Source organism: Vigna unguiculata, chromosome 1, assembly GCF_037176805.1.
Source record: "Vigna unguiculata cultivar grain cowpea cultivar isolate G323 ecotype 2 chromosome 1, ASM3717680v1, whole genome shotgun sequence".
Taxonomy (NCBI): domain Eukaryota; kingdom Viridiplantae; phylum Streptophyta; class Magnoliopsida; order Fabales; family Fabaceae; genus Vigna; species Vigna unguiculata.
Window position 1 is genome coordinate 29,175,458 of NC_140792.1, and position 20,802 is coordinate 29,196,259.

General features: G+C 31.2%; 3 protein-coding genes across 4 annotated transcripts; 2 read left to right on the forward strand and 1 right to left on the reverse strand.

The window, feature by feature from the left end:
* Positions 1 to 383: 383 nt before the first annotated feature.
* Positions 384 to 3,004, forward strand: LOC114177803 (putative glycosyltransferase At5g03795). 2 transcript variants are annotated; one of them, XM_028063346.2, is made up of 3 exons: positions 384 to 804; positions 1,584 to 2,181; positions 2,290 to 3,004. In XM_028063346.2, the coding sequence occupies exons 1-3, from the start codon at positions 453 to 455 to the stop codon at positions 2,771 to 2,773; spliced, it is 1,434 nt and encodes a 477-aa protein (XP_027919147.1). In that variant the 5' UTR covers positions 384 to 452; the 3' UTR covers positions 2,774 to 3,004. The 2 variants fall into 2 exon arrangements, with proteins under 2 accessions (XP_027919147.1, XP_027919156.1); XM_028063355.2 differs by having other exon boundaries at positions 1,614 to 2,181.
* Positions 3,005 to 3,468: 464 nt separating this feature from the next.
* On the forward strand, positions 3,469 to 5,971 carry LOC114186759 (uncharacterized). The gene is made up of 2 exons (XM_028074767.2): positions 3,469 to 3,706; positions 4,712 to 5,971. The coding sequence occupies exons 1-2, from the start codon at positions 3,519 to 3,521 to the stop codon at positions 5,853 to 5,855; spliced, it is 1,332 nt and encodes a 443-aa protein (XP_027930568.2). The 5' UTR covers positions 3,469 to 3,518; the 3' UTR covers positions 5,856 to 5,971.
* Positions 5,972 to 14,977: 9,006 nt separating this feature from the next.
* Positions 14,978 to 17,098, reverse strand: LOC114190590 (thioredoxin-like 1-1, chloroplastic). Its single transcript, XM_028079922.2, has 4 exons — positions 16,672 to 17,098; positions 15,972 to 16,148; positions 15,687 to 15,851; positions 14,978 to 15,582 (listed from the first exon to the last, which is right to left on the reverse strand). Exons 1-4 carry the CDS (start codon positions 16,933 to 16,935, stop codon positions 15,307 to 15,309), a joined length of 882 nt encoding a protein of 293 aa, XP_027935723.2. The 5' UTR covers positions 16,936 to 17,098; the 3' UTR covers positions 14,978 to 15,306.
* Positions 17,099 to 20,802: the final 3,704 nt, after the last annotated feature.

Here is a 20,802-nt window from a genome sequence, read left to right on the forward strand (position 1 = left end):
TTATTTGGAAATCAATTTGTTCCCTTGAAAAATTGCCCTTTTCGAATTTATAACGAACATAATATTAAAAAAAGAAGAAGCAATCATGCATATTTAATAAGGTTGATTTAGGATATAACCATAAAAGTCCTATAAAAATTTCACTTTTACGCCTAGAAATTAAGTAGTTCATTTATAATATTGTGGTATGAAAGATTATATCACATCGATTTGCAATCTTAGAATACAAATTGCTAAACATTTTGAATGCTCAAATAATTAATTTTCAAGACTGAAACTCTTGTACTCAAGACTATCAATATTTTGGTGTTATAATTCATGTATTGTGATCTAACTTGATGATTCATGCAAAGAAAAACTACTTAATCACAGTGCATTACTACCGGAATCAAACGTGTGTTCTGACTTTTATTCTTTGTCTCTGTCTCTTCCTCACTCTCGCTCCACATGCCATGGATCGTTCTTCCTTCCTCTACCACTACTCTCAACGCCGTGTTGCAGGCTCTCTCAGCGGCTTCTTCTTCATCCCCACAACTTTAGCACTCTTCACCTCTCTTTTCATTCTCTTCTACATTTACTCCACCTCCAACCTCTTCTCCCATCCCAACCACCATGCCACTTCTCTTTTCAAACCACCCTTTCTCTTTTCCACTACCCCTTCTATTTCCACCCCACCCCACTTCGACCCTGTCTTCCGCAACAATGCTTCTGACTTCACCAAGTCTCACTCTTTCCGATTGGGGTATGAACTCAGACCACAAAGTCAACGGGGTCTGCCCCTTCCACTGCAATTCAGCCCAAAGGGTACGCAAAAGTGCTTTTTTTATATGCTTCTGTGAAGAGTGCTTTTTGTTTTTGTGTGAGGGCATTCTTGTTGTCAAATGAACAGCCTTAGTTGAATGATTCATTTGTTTATTTTAGTGCGAGGGGAAATTGAGGATGTTAGTAGGACCTGTAGACACCTGTACTAGGCTGTGGGAACCTGGATTTGTTTTACTTTGGCATGACATTGGGTGTTCTATATGGTTTATGCAGATGCTGGTTACATTGATTATTGTTATTCAATAAGAGAAGGTTATGTAGATTTTGTATGATACCTCTATCAGGGATATGGACATGTGTAATTCTAACATGGAAGATTTCAAAAGTATATTACTAATTTGCTAAAGGTAACTGAATCCAGAATTTCAGTAAAATAAATGTTAAGTAAACAACCTTCTTATTGTAGAAAATGATTCATTAATGCAACCCTATGAAGAATTTTACTGTAAAATACAGAACCCTTAATTCAAATAAAACTTGTGAGACGATATCCTCTTCTACTTGCACCTGTTATTTTGGGATTTTACTCACTTTCTGGGTTCTGTTTTACTCTGTAGTTAGGTTTTAACGATCAGTAGCTAAGCTTATCTCAACATTTTTCGTATAACGATGCTGTTTATATCAAGAGATATATATAAGGAGGAGAATTTGAAGGGTTAATATTGTATGTTTAGTAACTTTAGGTGCCTGGTGTGTTATTGGGTTCAGTAGGTAGGCTGATGAATCTACAGTGAGTATGAACTTTACTGTCTTAACTCCAGTATCTGGGGAATGCTTCTTTTATGGTTCAGGAAAAATTGAGAATAACAACGACGTGTTCCATGACAGAGATATCTTTCTGGAAGACTATAAAGAAATGAATAGGAGCTTAAAGATATATGTTTATCCTCACAAGGAAGATGATCCTTTTGCAAACGTGCTTTTGCCTGTGGAATCTGAACCTGGTGGCAATTATGCGAGTGAAAGTTACCTGAAAAAGGTACTTATGAAGAGCCATTTCATTACAATTGAACCAGCAGAAGCAGATCTTTTCTTTCTGCCCTTTTCCATAGCAAGATTACGGCATGATAGAAGAGTTGGTGTGGGAGGTATACAAGACTTCATTAGAGACTACATTCAGAACATCAGTCACAAGTATCCATATTGGAACCGCACAGGTGGTGCTGATCACTTTTATGTTGCTTGTCATTCAATTGGAAGATCTGCCATGGACAAAGCACCTGATGTGAAATTCAATGCCATTCAAGTTGTATGTTCATCAAGTTATTTCCTCACTGGGTATATTGCTCACAAGGATACATGCCTACCACAGATTTGGCCAAGAAAAGGAAATCCCCCTAACCTTGATTCATCAAAGAGGTAGCAGTACTTGTTTAGTTACAAATTACAAATGGATTCATCACAACAATGATTTTATTCAGTATATCAAGTACATTCATGTTGCTGTTTTTTGATTATGAATCACAGGAAAAGGCTAGCTTTCTTTGCAGGAGGAGTTAATTCCCCAGTGCGTGTAAAGCTTCTCGAGACATGGAAAAATGATTCAGAAATCTTTGTGCACCATGGAAGACTTAAAACACCATATGCAGATGAGTTGCTAGGAAGCAAGTTCTGCCTTCATGTCAAGGGCTTTGAAGTGAACACAGCTCGTATTGGAGACTCTCTATATTATGGTTGTGTTCCAGTGATCATTGCCAACTACTATGACCTTCCCTTCGCTGATGTGTTGAACTGGAAGAGCTTTTCAGTTGTTGTCACCACCTTAGATATCCCCTTACTGAAAAAGATCCTCAACGATTTCATCAGTTCTAACAAATACTTGATGTTACATAAAAATGTTTTGAAGGTCAGGAAACACTTTCAGTGGCATTCACCCCCGCACGACTTTGATGCGTTTTACATGGTTATGTATGAATTATGGCTTAGACGAAGCTCTATAAAAATTTCGTAGGAAAATTTTATATACAATATATCAGTGTACAGTATTTTCATACAAACACATTCAGCAGGAACTTATCATGGTTAAATGTCACTGAAAGTTTGTATGAAACTATTGTACATTAATGGTGCATTTAAGTTAAACTCAGATTTATGCAAGTTATTGTGAAGGCAACTTTGTTCTTTGCTTGGTGAAAGAGTAAAGGCAGTTAAATGAATCCATATACAAGTCATTTATTCTCTCCTTTTACTGAATCGTTCTTTGTGTTTTGAAAATCTGAGTGGCAGAGCAGCAACACAAGAACAATCTTACAAGTCACAAGTGTTTGATACCTTCTTTTTTCTTTAGTGTTTACCAAGTTTAAGAGATAGCTTCTGTCATGTATATCAATTACTACGAGAGGTGATTTTTTTTTATGCAGCCACTAAATTATATAAATTAAAGTATAATGAGTCCCTCTTAAACGTTTTTTATTTGAGTTTATGTGATTGATATTTTGTTCTGTTGTTTTCACGTCATTTGTGAATAATATAAAATAATACTGTGATTAAATAATTTTTTATTATTTGAATGAAAAATACCTGAACCATGAAAATTCAATTTTAAATATTTAATAAAAAATATATAAATTTATGAATAATTTTACAAAAAGTTGTAATAAATACCCAATGGGAAATTACACGTCTGGAACACGGGAAGAAGAGAAAAAAAAAGCACCGTCAAAGTGTGGGAAGAGAAAGGCTTTTGTTTTGTAGAAATGAAAACCGCTTCTTCCATTCTATTTCCTTGTGTACGCGTCAATGCCTGTGCAACCGACACGTCAAAAAATGTCGCACTCAATGGATCGGGAAATTGCTATAAATACATCAAACGAAAGCCTCTACTTAGTCACCATCGTTCCAGAAGCTCCTCTTCAGTTTCTCCCATCCCAAGCCTTCACAACAGGTACCTTTACTTTTACCTGTTCATCTATTCCTTCTACTTTTTTTTTTCCATTCAGATCATAATCTGTGCCATCCACCGTGGAAAATTGAATTAGCTGTATTTAAATTATGCATCGTTCACGGGAATCGAATGTTGATAGATCTTGTTGATTATTTTTCACGCTCAGATTTCGTTCGTAAGTTTGTTTTGATTAATGATTTTCGTTTTGTAAGATGTAAAAGCTATAAAATGTTTTCGAGGAAGAAGCGATTCAGCTATGTGTATAGGGAGGAATTGATTTCGATTTGGATCTTTCTGATTAAAGATAATGTTGGATTTTGTACAGCTGAGGTTTTGCATGCTTAATTAAGCAAATTAGCATGTGTAAATGTAATGTTTATGCGTCCCTGGTTTGGAATTGGAATCTTTTTGTGCTTCGGTGAGACTTGGAGAGGTGGTTATCAGGTTTTGTTTGCTAATTATTTGGTTGAATCTGTTGTTTATAATCTCGGATCTTGTCCGTAAGTTTAGTGATCCAGCTTTTGCCTTTTTCTCCCCTTTAATGTAGTTTGTTTTGGTTATGTTATTGTCGTATGCTTCTGCTTACGTAACTAAAATGGAGAAAAACCAAAATGCAAACTGATTGGTAGTGTTTTGCTTGATTTTGTGGTTTTAGTCAAATTAGTTCAATTTGTTTAATGATTTTACTGAGTTTATTGCGTTTTATAATTCCATGTCTATTAGTAGTGAAACTCATTTGTACCTGTTGTAGATGTTCATATATATATCAATATGTCATCCTTCTATTTTGCGCTTGGTTTGGTTAGCCTAGTTGGGAATTCTGTATGGACTTGGTTGATTTCTGTTTGCCTAGCTTGGGCTGTGTATTCTGTCATTGTTTCTGAAGAAGGTGTATTTTGTTTAAGCAGTATGTATGTTGGTGTTTAACTAATGTCTTGCAAGTAGTCGTATTAAGCAATTTGTTTAAATTAAATGGCTTGACTGTGTCACCTGTGCATGTTTCAGGGACTTGTCAGATTTAGTTGAGGTTTTTTCATCATTAGTGTGTGAAGATAATAAAGATATGGAAATCTCCCATGACATCAATATCAAGGATGACAAGCCAGGTGATATTAATGAACAACAGAAGATTAAGTTAGAACTGGAAGTGAAAAATAAATCATTTGAAAAAGAGCATACTAAGGAGGAGAAAAAACATAAAGATGGTGATGAGAAAAAGGAAAAGGATAAGAAGAAAAAGGAAAAGGGGAAAGAAGATGATGAAGAGAAGACGGAAAAGAAGAAGGAAAAGAAAGAAAAAGAAAAGAAGAAGGAAAAGGATGAAAAAATTGATGTAGAAAATGATAAGGATGAAAAAGATGGTGGGGAGGACGGTGAAAAGAAGGAGAAGAAGAAAAAGGAAAAGAAGGACAAAGAAAAAGAAGGAAATGACGATGTAGAGAAGAAGAAAAAGAAAGAGAAGAAAAAGGAAAAAAATGAAGGTGAGGACGAAGAAAAAATTGAGAAAAAGAAGAAAAAGGAGAAGAAGGGAAAAGATGATGAAGGCGAGGAGGAAGAAGATGAGAAAAAGAAGAAAAAGGATAAGAAGGAGAAAGACAAGGATCACAAAAAGGAAGAGAAGGGAAAAGATGATGAAGGTGAGGATGAAGAAAAAATTGAGAAAAAGAAGAAAAAGGAGAAGAAGGGAAAAGATGATGAAGGTGAGGATGAAGAAGAAGATGAGAAAAAGAAGAAGAAGAAGGATAAGAAGGAGAAAGACAAGGATCACAAAAAGGAAAAGAAGGAGAAAGATGTTGGAAAGGAGGGTGAAAAAGAGGACGACAAGGTTGAAGTTTCTGCAAGGGATATTCCTATAGAAGAAATCACAGAGGAAGGTGAAAAGGAAGACAAAGAAAAAGACGGTGGGAAGGAAGTGAAAGAGAAGAAGAAAAAAGAAAACAAAGACAAGAAAGAGAAGGAGAAGAAAAAACTTACCGGAAAGGACAAGGTCAAGGATCTTAGCTCTCTGAAGCAAAAACTTGAAAAAATTAACGCAAAAATAGAACCGCTCCTTCAAAAGAAAGCTGACATAGAAAGGCAGATCAAAGAAGCTGAAGCTGAGGCTCATGTAGTCAGCGACAAGAACAAGGAAGAGGTACATGAGCTTTGAAGGACACACTTGTACTATACTGCATAATATAAAAACTTTGATTGCTCTTTTATAGTTGTTTTGTGAATAAAGTTGTTATTTCATTTGAGTGAGAAATGATACACTTGTGTACTGCACATTCTTATGCTTCATGTGGGATTGATTTCTGTTTCGGCTGTCGAAAAATTCAATACAATTTAGAAGTGGAGGTGAAGAGTAGTTTATATAGTTTTTCCTTGACTAAGCGTAACTTACCAAGGTAACCGCAATGAAAATGTTAACTTCGTCTAATATATCCGTCTCTCCTTTGAGGGCAGGACAAATGATCTAAATTGAATCAATCAGGTCTTCTTAGTATGTTTTTTTACTCTGCAATGACGATCCTCAATAAACGAAATCACATTATTAATCTTTTTTCTCAGTATACGTGTTATCAACTTGTAATATTATGTAAATGAAATATTTCATAATTCAATGGCCCTTAATTTAGGAATCGGATTGGAATGAAAGTGGGAAGAGAACACAAGAATACGTTTCCATTTTTATCGGAAGAATAACTGGATGCATGTACTTATTGTCCTTTTTCCAACAGAATATCCAACTCTGTATCTGAATGATTTTCTCCTAACTGAATGACATGGGCACATGCATATATTGAGACTGTGGTCTCTCTTACTTGATGGGTAGAGGAGCAATTTAGGAGACATTGGAGTCGAAACATGTGAACGGTGCAAATGTTAGGAAAAATGGTTATGACATTTTATGAATCCGGACAAACATATAGACAAGACCCACTATATTAAACATTTTAAGATATAAATATTTTTTGCATATAATCATTTGCACACGGGAAGGAGAGAGAGAAAGAGATTAAAACTTTCACTCACTGATTCACTTCACAGATTGATTTTGATTTGATATATCTCCTTGCCTTTTATACTCAATTTTTCCATGCAGCAGGATTTCAACCAAACTGGATAGATTCTTCAACCCACGAGCCATTCATAACACAGACAAGAAAATGAGCTGAGGAAAGTTCATACCGCTACTTATGAAAATTGAGGACAATACACTAATAGAGCTGTCAACTTGATCCATAACCATGAACCAATTCTAGCCCACCTTTGAAAAAGTTCTTTCTTACGGAAGTCAATTTGAGGGGGTCAAAAAAAAAATCCTAACTCCCAAAGTGAGTTAGGACTAGGACCGAGGTGAATTTGACTCTACTCAAGATTTATTTTGGATTTATTTTTACATAACATCAACAGAAAAAATTGGTTATGGAATGTTGAAATTTTACCTGCACTAGTTTTATCACAAGACCAGACTTAGCAGTCTCAGAATTTTCAAACAGGGACCCTTTACCAATAATAAGAATAAATAAACTGTAGAGTTTAACATTTATACTATATAATTATATATTGTGAAAATCTCAGAGTATTTGATGGAGGGACAGGGAAGTGGGATGTGAGGAAAAACCATAGAGAACTACAGAGAACTTTACTTTTATGAAAAACCACTTCAGGAAAAGAGAAAGATATAAGTTTAAAAATATAACATATTATGGGACCCTGAGTTAAAAATATAAGTTTACCATTAAATTTAAAAGATAAACTTTAAATTCACTATAATCAATTTATAAGAAATTCAAAATAAGTTTTACCATCAAAGGCCTATTAGATGTTGGAATGAACATCTATCTGTGTCAAAAGTGATAATTGATAGTTAGTAGACGATTCTTCATGATTTTGTAGTAAGATTTATGGATAATGAAGAAAGTGTTATTAATCATCCAACTCTATATTTAAAGGAGAAGTTTATGACTACTAAAAGTTAATTATGTCATTGATATATTATACATGAAAATAACTCATTATTAATTTTATTGATTAAAAGTTGTTAGTCAATATAGTGATCAATTTATGTCAATTTATATAAAAAAAAATTATTACTAAAATAATCACTCTTATGAATGAAAAATTATAACTGGTCTCTAAATTGGTTTCTTAAATTCAACTATCAATGTTTAAGTTACAAAGAAAATTAGTCACTCAACATTAACTGCTAAGATTTTTGTTACAAAAAGAATTAGTTTCTAATTAATTAATGACCAATTTAGCAACCAATTATAATTTTTATTCATAATAGTTACTATTTTATAAATTGGTATATAAATTTGTCGCTATAATGGTTAACAATTTTTTATCACTAAAATTAATTATTAATGAGACATTTTCTTACAAGTCTTTTATTTAAAGTTTTGCTTTAATCAAATTATATGAGACATTTTATTTGATAGATAAATACTATACAATTATATTTGAAATATTTATCTGATACAAGTCTTTTATTTAAAGTTTTGCTTTAATAAAATTTGTTATTAATTACTTAGATATATTACTAAAAATCTAAATTCTTTTTGCGCGAAGAATTGAAGAAATAGAAATGTCCTTAAAGAATGAAGTCAAAATCATAAGGAAAGTTAATTTTGAGTTTAAAAGTTACTTAAAATTTTAAAGAAAATCTCTATTGATAACTATATATGAATAAAGGAACTCAAATAATAAGTTTTTACATATGTTAACTTCAAGAAATTTCTTAAAATTTTTAAAAGGAAAAACAAACTCAAAAGAAAACAAACGAACAAAATCACATAATTTAGGAAGCCTATCTCTAAATAAAAAAGTAAAAAAGAAAAAGAATTATCATTGTCCTGTAATGAACGTTTCAAATGTTCTTATTGAAATATGAAAAATCACAAGAAAAGTTTGAGTCTTCTTGTTGAGTGAAGGAGTCCTTGGGGATAATAATTTTAATGATGACATTTGAACGTTAAATGAAAAACTACATACAAAAGACTACTTAGAGGTTAAGTTATCAACTCTGCACAAAATAATGATATAAAGGTGAAAAAATAAAATGGCACTTCCTTTAATAAAAAGATATTTATTTTTAGGTCTTTTGGCCTTAATAAATAATATTTATTTCATTATTACTTTATTTGACTTAATTGATGTAACAAACTTAGATGTTGCTTGCTCGTGATGTTCTTAGTGATTTTGATGGATTGAAACTGGAACTTAATCGAAGGATGAAGATAATAAAGAAGAAAATGTTAAAATAGGAAGAGACATTGACATCAGTATAAAACAAATGAATTTATTGGCAGCAATGTAAACAAATAAACTTAAATGATCCATTGAATTTAATATAGAAATCTTATCCACATATCATAACTTAAATCTTATAAAATATCCATTGATAATGACCATCATCATCTGATGTCATATTTAAGAATTTAGATCTAAATACAATGAATCTTACATAAGACATGACATAAAAGTGAAAATAAAATAAAGCTTAGTACATACATCTTAAATAACAATGTACATCACAAGTAAAACAAAAGTGTTAAAATTTTAAAAATTAAATTATGGATGTTATATATATATATATATATATATATATATATATATATATATATATATATATATATATATATTTTCATTGAAGCACAAATTATAACAACATTTTAAAATTGACGTAATAAAGCATAACACATACTATATGAGTACCTAGACAAATTGACAGATTTGAATTTCAAAATTATTGATCTCGGTTATTTATTTAAAAAATTGTAGATATTATCAAATTATATTAAGCACAACTTATTGGATAAGTCATGTCAAATCAAATAACTTTTATTTACAAAATACAATTTTCATGTTAACAATAAAATCGTGAAAATCAAATACGATTTCACTTCAATTAATCATATTTAAGTAAAATTATGCAAAACAAAAAAAAAACGATTTCAAAATATATATATATATAAACTAAAATCGTAATAGGTAACACAATTTCTTCAAAACTTGACTTATTTCGAAGTCATGTAACACGTACATGACTTCAAAATTTAAGAATTTGCATATTAAAAACCTGAACGTATTAGCTTTACATTATTTTTTTTAACAGAAGTCGTGCATCTTCTCACTCCTAACTTCCTTTTTTTTTTCCTTTTTACAATTTCTAAAATTTTAATAATACATGTTTTTTTAAAATAATATTTTAATAATTTAACTAATTGGATTTAAAATTTATAATACTTTTAATATTTTTATATAATTATATATTTTTTAACTTTAAGATCTTATATTTTTATAATATAAAAATAAATATTTTTAAATTTTTAAAATGAATATCCTAAAATTTTAAAATATATGATTATAATTATATTAAAAGTACTGTATATTTCAAAATTCGATTAATCCAATTAAAACAAAAAAAAAATGAAAAGGAACGAGTCAAATTTTGAAGAAATCAGATAATTTATTCACAATTTTAGTTCAAATAGATATGTATTGCAGTTGTATTGTTCTTGTATGACTTTACTTAAACATGATTAATTTTAAGTGAAATCGTATTTGACTCTCACGATTTCATTATTAACATGGTAGTCCTGCTTTAAAAACACGACTTCAGTTTCAAAAATTAAAAGTCATCTTATTTGATGTCGACTTCTTCATAACAAAATCATACATATATACACGAATTGTCTCATCTATAATTTTCTTAAAAAGTGACTTAGATCGATAACTTTCAAATCAAAATAACCTACATCTATCAATTTGTTACTCATTGACAATAAAAATCTTAGATTAAATTATGTCTTTGATCTTTATTTTCGTTCAAAAATATCGATATAATCCCTTTATTTTTATAAGTCTCAATTAGGTTTTTAATTTCGATAAATGGTATCAATGATATCCTTTTTGTTAAGTTGGATAAACGACGTTAAAGAAATAGTGAGGTGACATGATTATGTGTGTTGAATCAGTAACAAGGAAAAATTAAAATTGAAATAAATTAAAAGATGTTATTTAATAATTAAAAGCATTTTGAAATTTAAGGTTTTTCTAAATAGCATAGATTAAGGATCGAGGATTCTAAGCAAATTGGGGTTTCTAAAATCGAATTTGGAGGAAGGGAGGGGAAGAGAGACGAGCTGAATTTATTTTGAAATTTCTTTGATACTTTACTTCATCACTCGAAGAGAAGGGAAGCCATGGTCGTTGATACGAGATTTGCGTGATTATTAGAGAATTTGAATGTAGAGGATCCATGACTTTCCTTTCTGAAAGTGGATTGCACTCTTCTTCATCTAATTCTCTGAATCAACCTCTCTCTCACCTCTCTACTTTCTCTGTAAGTTCCTCGTCCTCTTCCAAACTAACCTATTTTATTTGCCTTCATTCCTGCTTTCCACTGTAATGCAATGTGTTTCACTATTTGAAAACCTAGTTAATTTCCAATATTTGCCTTCATTCTCGCTTTCACATCACAAGGATAGATCAACCAGAGCTAGGTTTTAGGCTAAAGGAGAGGGTTCTAGAAATGGGGCGTAGACTCGAACATTATTGGAAGCGTTTCAATGTTCCATTTGAGTTCAATGTCATTGCAAGAAAATGGGACACCAACATATTCGAGGACCTCAAGATAGAGAAAATGAATTTGTAGTTGTGAAATGCATGTTTCAGTTGGAGCTTCTACTTGACGAGTATGTAGTGTTGGATAATCCAAGGGATGCTGTTTTGAGGTTGATCAAGAAGGTAAACCCTGACATATTTGTGCACAACATTGTCAACGACTCCCCTGATGTTCCATTCTTTTAGAAACCCAATTTGCCCAGAATCTCCAATTTGTGCTATTTAGAAAAACTCTAAATTCCAAATTACTTTTAAGGTTTAATTATGCCTTTGGTCCCCATTTTGGAGTCAAAATCTCAAAATGGTACCTAAATTTTTAAAAGTCTCAAAATAGTCCCCTTTTTTGTTGAAACGTCTCACGTTTGTCCTTCCCGTTAAGTCAAGGTTGACGCCGTTAGAGGGAGTGCCACGTGTCAGTTCCTCAATTTTTTGAATTTTTTTTTGAATTTTTTTTTATTTTTAATTTTTTTTTTTGAATTTTTTAAAAAAAATCAAAAAATTGCCACGTGTCAAGCTGTCATCGTGCCACGTGGCAGTGACAGTGACACGTGTCAATATTACGCCACGTGTCATTTTGTTAGTCTCAATTTGGTCCCTTTATTTTAATTTGTCTCAATTTAGTCCCAATTTTTTGTAAAAAGGAGCAATTTTGTCCCCCTTCAAATTGAAACAAAATTTAATTTTATATAAATGTTATAACAATATTTTTATTAAAAGTGATATTTTTATTCAAATTGATATTTTTATTATATATTTTTAACATAGCTAAGTTTAGTTAAAATTATGTTTCACATTCAACTTTACTTAAAATTGTTTTTAAATTTTAAATTTATATGTGTTTTATTGTAACATGAACTAGGTAATTTATGATTTTTTTTTTCTATTAACATTATTTTCTATTAACAACTTTTAAACCATTTTAAATAAAGTTCAATGTAAAATATTAATTAAATGAACTTAATTTGGTTAAAAATATTTACTTGAAATATCAATTTTGATGGAAATATTTGTGTACATTTATACAGAAATTAAATTTGATTTCAATTTGGAGAGGGACAAAATTGTTCAATTTTTACAAAAATTGGGACTAAATTGAGACAAATTAAAATAAAGGGACCAAATTGAGACTAAGAAAATAACACGTGGCGTAATACTGACACATGTCACTGTTACTGCCACGTGGCACGATGACAGCTTGACACGTGGCAATTTTTTTAATTTTTTAAAAAAAAATTCAAAAAAAATTAAAAATAAAAAAAATTCAAAAAAAAATTAATAAAAAATTTCAAAAAATTGAGGAACTGACACGTGGCACTCCCTCTAACGCGTCAACGTTGACTTAACGGCAAGGGCAAACGTGAGACGTTTCAACAAAAAAGGGGACCATTTTGAGACTTTTAAACATTTGGGTACTATTTTGAGATTTTGACTCCAAAATGGGGACCAAAGGCATAATTAAACCTACTTTTAATTATTAAATAACATTTTTCCACGTCAGTAATTTATTTCAATTTTATTTGTTTTATCACTGTTTCAACACACATAACCATGCCACCTTACTGTTCCCTTGACATCGTTTACCCCAACTTAACAAAAGAGCATCATTGATACCATTTATCGAAATTGGAAACCTAATTGAGACTTATAAAAATAGATGGACCAAATCGATATTTTCGAACGAAAATAGGGACCAAAGGGATAATTTAACAAAATCTTATGATGGACCATTTGTCCTGATGAGATATTACGTGTATTATGATGCACGGATACGATACATGTATCGGATACGACACGTATCAGATATGTCGATATGTTTATTTTGAAAATAATAGGATATGATATGTAATAGATACATGATATATGAATATTGAAAAGTCCACAATAATTCTTAAAAACATAATAAATATATGATTGTTATTGTGTGAATCCAAATTAAAACTTTGATAGCTAATGTTAGTGACCAATTTATAAACTAATTTATAATAGAAACTATTTTAGTTACCAATTTAAAGACCAATTATAATTTTTTTGAACTATTTTAGTTGTCAATAATGTTTAGTTTATAAATTAGTATCTAAATCGATCACTATAGTGACTAATTATTTTGTCACTAAAATTTGTCATTGTTCAAAGATTTTCTTATAGTTTACTATGACTTCATAAATTAGATACTTTATTGATAAATATCAATAAATTATCCTAAAGTATCAAACACGAATAGGTGTCGGATACGGATACATGACCTAAATTGAAGTATTGGTACATCATATCTTATCTTGCTATTAAGAGTTCTTCACTTAAGATGAAACAAATACAACTAAAGAAAGTATAAAGAAAGTATGTTTCTTAGTTTGTGTTAAACTTGGTTTTTATTTTTACATGTTCAAATAACAGATTTAGTCTTTTAATTTTTAGAATTATATGAATTTATTGTATGTTTCATACCGTAAAGAATATTCTACCAAATATTAAGCCTGAACATAGGAATATAAATTCAGATATTTTTAAAAATAAAAAATAAATTAATAAAAAGTACCGGAAGTAAAATCATATTCAAACAAAAAGATGAGTTCTAAAAATACTATTTATTTCCGTTGCTTAAATAAAGTACTTGATTATTGTGAGTTGTTGTAATTTGTCTATATATTTTTTAATTTTTCGTAATTTTTGAACATTAAAATTTTTCTTCTTATAACATTTTAATAACATATACAGTTCTTCAATAACAATTTTGATTCATCATTCACTATCATTCAATATCAGAAAATATAATCTTATTTGTAAGGATAAAATATATTAAAATTTTGTTATTAAACTTTACTCTTAAATATTTGATAGATTAGCAATTGATCTTGTTATTATTTACAAATATGTAATCTCTTTCTTGTTAGCAATTACATGACTTATTAACAGTAGACCAAGGTTATTTAACTTTAGAATACAAGATAATATATATGTAATACCAAAACAAGATTTACAAATAAAAGTAGTAAAAGAAGAATCTATAAATTATGAAATTATTGTATAAAAGAAAATGGAAGAGAAAAATGGGTGGAATAGCACATCACCGCGTGAATGGTGCGAGACTTAGCAGAAAGAAAAGCAGCTTCAAAATCTGCAATGGACCACATTGTTTGAAAACTTGAGCAAAGCAAAAACTGCCACGTTCACCAATTTTCTTCTTTCTTTTCGGTTTCATGTCAATTCCAAATCTTCAACCACCACCTTGTTTCCATTTGCCTAAATGTTTCCCAACACTCCAAACCTAATCTCCTTTCCAACCAAATCTTCCATATCTTTATCACTCTATCTTTTCAGATATTCTGCCATTTTTTTCTTACCTTTACCATTTTAAGGCTTATTCTATGATTTTCACAATCAACTATAATTTCATTAATTTTATCATCAATCTTACAAAAATAAGTCAACTAAATTTGTGTTATAAAGATAAAACTTCTTTTTTTTAACATTGAAACTGTGGTTAGATAAACAACTTTAGAAAACAATAATTGAGATATTTTAAAAACTCAACCACAAGTTCTTCAAACCAGAACGTGATCTCAGAACCACAATACCTCATATCTTAACATGCACTTGGCATGATTACTACCTCAGAAAAACACAAAAACAAGGGAAAATAATTAAATATTACAAGTATTGTTCAGAGAAGGAAACAAATTATCCATTGATGAATAACATGAGATTCATTTTACAACAATAGGAGATGATTCCTCCTCACACACAAAAAAGGGTAACTACTAATTCCACAACTTCTATCTTCCCCTAATCCCAGAAAGGCATGGATCCAAAAAGACATGCCATGGAGGGATATATTATAACTATACTATCACACTATTTGACTTTATCTGCAATGATATCTTCATCCTCACAAGTATACTGCATGAAGATATACTGCACTAAAACAAACCTATACACTGTACAAGGCTATGGAACCAGATTATGGTTTATGCTTACAATTGACCACATCAACTCCCAGCAGTGGTCAAGGTTCTCTCTTTGGAGACCTCAGAATTGAGGGTCGGTGAAGGTAAAGGAAGAGATTCTGAATTAGGAACAGGAGAAGGAGCAGTTGCCAATCCTTCATCTGCATGTTCAGGTTGTGAGGGATTTGGTGAGTAGGTGAAGGAAAGATCTTTGTTGGCAGCAAGAGCAAGGAGCTCTTTCTCCTCTAACCCTTTGGTTGGGCCCAAGCTGCATCTATCTGGGGAGTGTTTCGCCAATGCATCTTTAAACTTCTTGATCTGTAATTAAATCAAATTCAATGTTGTTACTAAATCATGTAATAATCAACAAATACTTGAATGCCAAAGATGTGATATAAAATTGACATAGCATGTATTCTGACCGTGGCATTGGTGCAGCTAAAGCTACATAATCGACCATGAGCACCTCTATAGAAGCGGAAGAAAGGAAGAACATGGACATTGAGGCTGTAACACATGGACTTATGCTCCTCATAATTCACCTGAAGGAATTGAACATCAGGATTCATCTCTGCCAGTTGACATATCTGTCATATCATACCATAAACCAAGGAACATCAGAACAACAATACACATTAACAGATCATGATATAAAAAATTGTCATGTGGGTTGATCTGTGAATTGGATTCAAGGGGATGAAGAATACCTTAGGATGAAGGGCTTTGCAGCCACCACAACCAGGAGAGAAGAAATCAACTACCACCAACTTGTCCCCTGCGTTTAACAGCGATTCTACAAGGTCTTGGGCGGAAGTCACCTCCTTCATGTTGGGTTGAAGCCCCTTTTCCCACCATTTCTGAACATTCCCTATTCTAAGGGCCATCTGAGGAAAGGTTCAGAACCCCGTCAGGAAAACAAAAAATCTTGCCCGAATAGAATATAAGTGTATGTAATTTGGAAAGTTCGCAGGAAAATTAGCAACATACAAAAGAATCACAACTTGTCAGAATTACATGCAAAATTCCATAAGCTCCAAAAAACCCCTTGAGAGAAACACAAAATCTCCCCAAAATACAATAAACTAAAAGTATTTCGAACCTTTTCAGGAAAATTCACAAAACTCCCAACAACAGAAAAACGTCTTAATCACCTTTAAAATCCAGAATATATCAAATAAACATGACTCTAAGGGCCATCTACAATACTTCACAAGAAACTTCCAGAAACTCCTCAGAAAAACACAAAATCTTCCCAATAAAATTAAAAAACAAAAATTACAAGAGAATTCGGAAACATACATGCCACACAAATTAACAAAATTCCTACCAACAAAAAGGTTCTAATTCCTAAAAAAAATGGGATTAGGGGTAAAGCAAATTCCGTAAAGGGGTAGAAATATTACAAACCTGAGCACCAGTTGAAGCTCTCAACCGCGAACTGACCCTGTTGGGTATTCCTCTATTTACATGAAAGTGAAGCTTTTTACCCTGAAACTCAGAAGAAGAGGACCAAGATCTGCGAATCTGAGACTTTAACTTGAGAGAAGGGGACCCTCCGACGCCAGAAACGAAGCTCTTAGAATCGGGAACCGTCGACACCCTTCGATGGTGACGATGACTACTACCAAGCAAAGAAGAAACGAAACTCGCCTTGCTCAAAACCTCAGCCATTAAATTTTCCTCGGTTTGAAAACCCACAACGTATGAACAAAGAAGAAGAAACCTCTCTTGTTATGCTAGAGAGAGAAGAAGAAGAAGAAGAAGGGTACTCGGAAAAGAGCTTTATCCGCAAGTGATGGCAAATCCACATGTAAAGTTGCGAGCTTGAAATTGAAACAGAAGGTAAAATAGAAGTTGAATAAATGAAAAAAATAAATTGAGAGCGGATAAAGTTGAATTCTCGTTCAGTTGACGGCTGTGATGGCGCGACGCGGAGATCGACGGCAGAAGAGTGATCATGGCAGACACGCGGCGAATAGATGTGGTTGCGTGGGTGAACGCGATTGGATGAGAGACATTTAAGGTAAGAGGTGGGACCCCCACGAGAGGTGGAGTTCGCTGGTTGTAAGGACACGTGTTTGATTTGATCTGTTTTTTCGGATAATAAAAAGGCTTTAGGTGCTCTTTCCTATTTTTTATTTTTATAATTGTTTTTTTTTTTTCTGTCCAGAATTTTATTTTATATGCATTTGATTTGAATAAGACGCATATGGCATCATCCGCATCTAGCACGGAATATGGAAAGATATTTCAAAGTGAAAATTTAATCCAACCATTTCATTTTAATGTGAAAATTTTGTATTTGATAATTTCAATTCATTTTTTATCTTTTTACTCGTTGAAAAGACTGTTTAGTTTTATTATTAGTATTTTGATAAATAAATACTTTTTGTAGTTTGTAATATGATAGACGTAATATTTTTTAAAACATAAGTTCTAGCTTTTTTATATTTTACTTTTAAATTATTATTATTATTATTATTTCTTATTATTATTATTATTATTATTATTATTATTATTATTATTACATGTATAAAATAAAATACTATTGCTTTTTTTTATTCATCCACTTACAAAACATGAATTTTGTTTTACTAGGATTATATTAGTCATATATTGTTTTACTATTTTAAGACCATGCTTTAATATATTAATACTGATATAGATGTTAGATTTTTTTTTTAAATATTTTTCATATTATTTTTGCATATTTTAACTCTAATTTTTACTTTATTTTAAATATTTTTTTTTTTGGAAAATACGTTTATTTTATTATCATTTTAAATTTGAATGGAAATATCGTAAGATATAGTAAAAGATTAATAATAGCTAATACAATATTAAAATATACTATAATTGAAATAAAAATAAGTATGACTAAAATAATTTATTTATAATTAAAAGATTATAGGATCTTAAATTTAATTAAGCAATGAAATTTAAAATAACTTCATAATACATTTTATCAATAAAAAATAAATTTAATGTAAAACGCAGTATAGATATATCTAATTTTATCATCCACACTTATAAGTCACTTTAATTGATAATTTTTTCAAATACCTTATTTGATAGTTTAGCTTGATAATTACCGTAAACTTTTAGTTATGAATCTAATATTTTAGCTTTCAGCTATTTTTTTTTTAATTTTTCAGTTAGTTTTTTAATTTTAGTTTTTTTTACAAGTGTTTTTATTTATTTTTTATTAAGTTGGGTTTTACATTTGGGTCATGTTAAGTTGTTTTTTTATCCAATACATAAATAATTTGTATTTTTTTATTTTGGTTTGTATTTGGATTGTATTAAAGTTCATTTAGATTTTAATTAGAATTAGAATTTAGTTTTGATCGAAAAAAATAAAAAATAATATATTTTTTAATTAAGTGAACCCGTGAGTCAACCCGTTTAACCCGCCAACCTGTGGTGGACCGGGTCGGGTTTGAATTTTTTTGGCTCGCTAAAAAGTGATACGGGTTGGGTTGGCTCACTAAATCATCAACCTGTGGTGGGTCGAGCCAGGTCGGGCCGAGTTACCCGTTTTGACACCTCTAAAGACAAATAACAAAGCAGATTTTTCAAACACAACGAATAACAAGTAGGTTCTACCATGCCCTATTCGTTGTCATCTCTAACCTAAATAAAATATAAAGAAAAATATAGTTGAGTATTATAGTGAGTGAGAAAATTGATTAAATATATGAAGTGTATTTATAGACCTAAGTGAAAATACCCAAAGTATCTTTGCAAGTTATTTGAATAATAGATAAGGATTTTTGTGATATATTTTCAGTTATAAATATATGTAAAAACATCTCAAAATTTAATAGTACCTTATATAAATATTTAATATACTAAATCAAATCTTAAATATAGTAAATTATGATTTTAAATTAAATATGCCGAATAATATTTTTAATAAATTAAAAAATGAATCTTAAATAAATAATAATAAAATCTTACTACAATATTAATAAAAAACTTTTTTACATATTTTTATCAAAACTTATCTTTAATTTTATATTTTTAAAAAATAAGATTGATAATTATTTCTAATACATGTTATACAGTGAATTTGTTTTAGAAAATTGAGAAAATTTGTTTATTAATGTAAGACCCACTTTTATTGAGTGTCCTAATGTTAAGGGCTGGCACATTGTTGGGCCTAAAGGGCTGGCCCATAGGGTGCCAAGGCCCCTAAAGCAGCCAAGGTCCCTCAATTGCAAGTCATTCTGAAAAATCAGTGCCCTAACTCACCCATTTTCTCTCCACAGGTTTTGGAGATCTACCCAAGTTCAAGTGAGCTCAACCTTCGTCTCCCGTTCACGTAAGTTAGTTCTCGAACCTAGCCTTTCTAAGTTGTTTTCGTGGTTTATGTCGGGACTCACTGTGTGAATCCAATCTCCTTTGTCGTGTCACTGTTTCAGTTCATAAATTTGTCCTTAGAGCTACTGGTTTCGCTGGCTTAAGAGTCGAAGTCCAATATTAGCCTTTTTCCAGGTGAGGGAAGCTAGGGTTTCACGTTATTTCTATTTTATGTGATTAATGTTTTATGAAATATGAGAAAAGATTGGGGGTTTTTGGTATATTTTGAGTTAGGGGTTCAAATATTCATGAAACTGTGATATTTGACGTTATTTCTCGTATTCTGATGTGTCACATAGTCGTTGGGCGAGTGCCCTGGGTCGCTGGGCGATTGTGTATTTTTCTGATATGTACATTTTTAGTAAAATTGACTTTCCCGACTCATTAACCGTTGGATTGAGCTCAAATTTTGACATGTGGTTCATAACACTATTTTATGGTTTGACCGGTTGGATCGTCAATTAGATATCTGTAGCTTGAGAAACGTGTCACGCATTACTGCAATGATTTTGGTTTCGTGATAATAAATTTTATTGGGAATTTTGGTTTAAGAATTATGGTTGTGGGTTGTGCTTGATTGTATGGAATTGCAAGTACTTAAACGTTGGCACTCATTTATTTGGGATGAATACTATTTTGTGATATATGTATGTCTTGGTATGCATTTATAAAGTATGAGATGAATGAATTTGCATGAGTGATGTGATTCATGGATTGTGAATGATGAACTTGGATAAATCTTGGCATGCAATTTCAATGAAATGGTTGGTTATATATGTGGTCATGAATTCGGTATGAACAATAATGTTACATTGATGGCATGGTATTGGTATGAGGTGAAGTTCTATATCCCCGAATTGAGAAGAATGGGATGGTATGAAATCAACATGGAATATGAATGAGGATGGGTTACAAAGGATGGCGTGAGGTGTTAAATGCATGATCAATATTATTTGTTTGTTTGGAATGTGATTGGTATGTTGTCAGTACGTAAATCCATGAGTCTCTAGGTGAGACTTCCTGGTCGTGCTTTAGTGATCGGGTGGTAATTCCATGGTCCATGTTAGTGGGTGTCCATGGTGGTGCCCCATCTATATAACTTGGTAAGGATTCAAGGTAAGGATTGCATCCTGACACTCTAAGGAGTCAGTTAGTCTCACTTAGAACGGACTAACT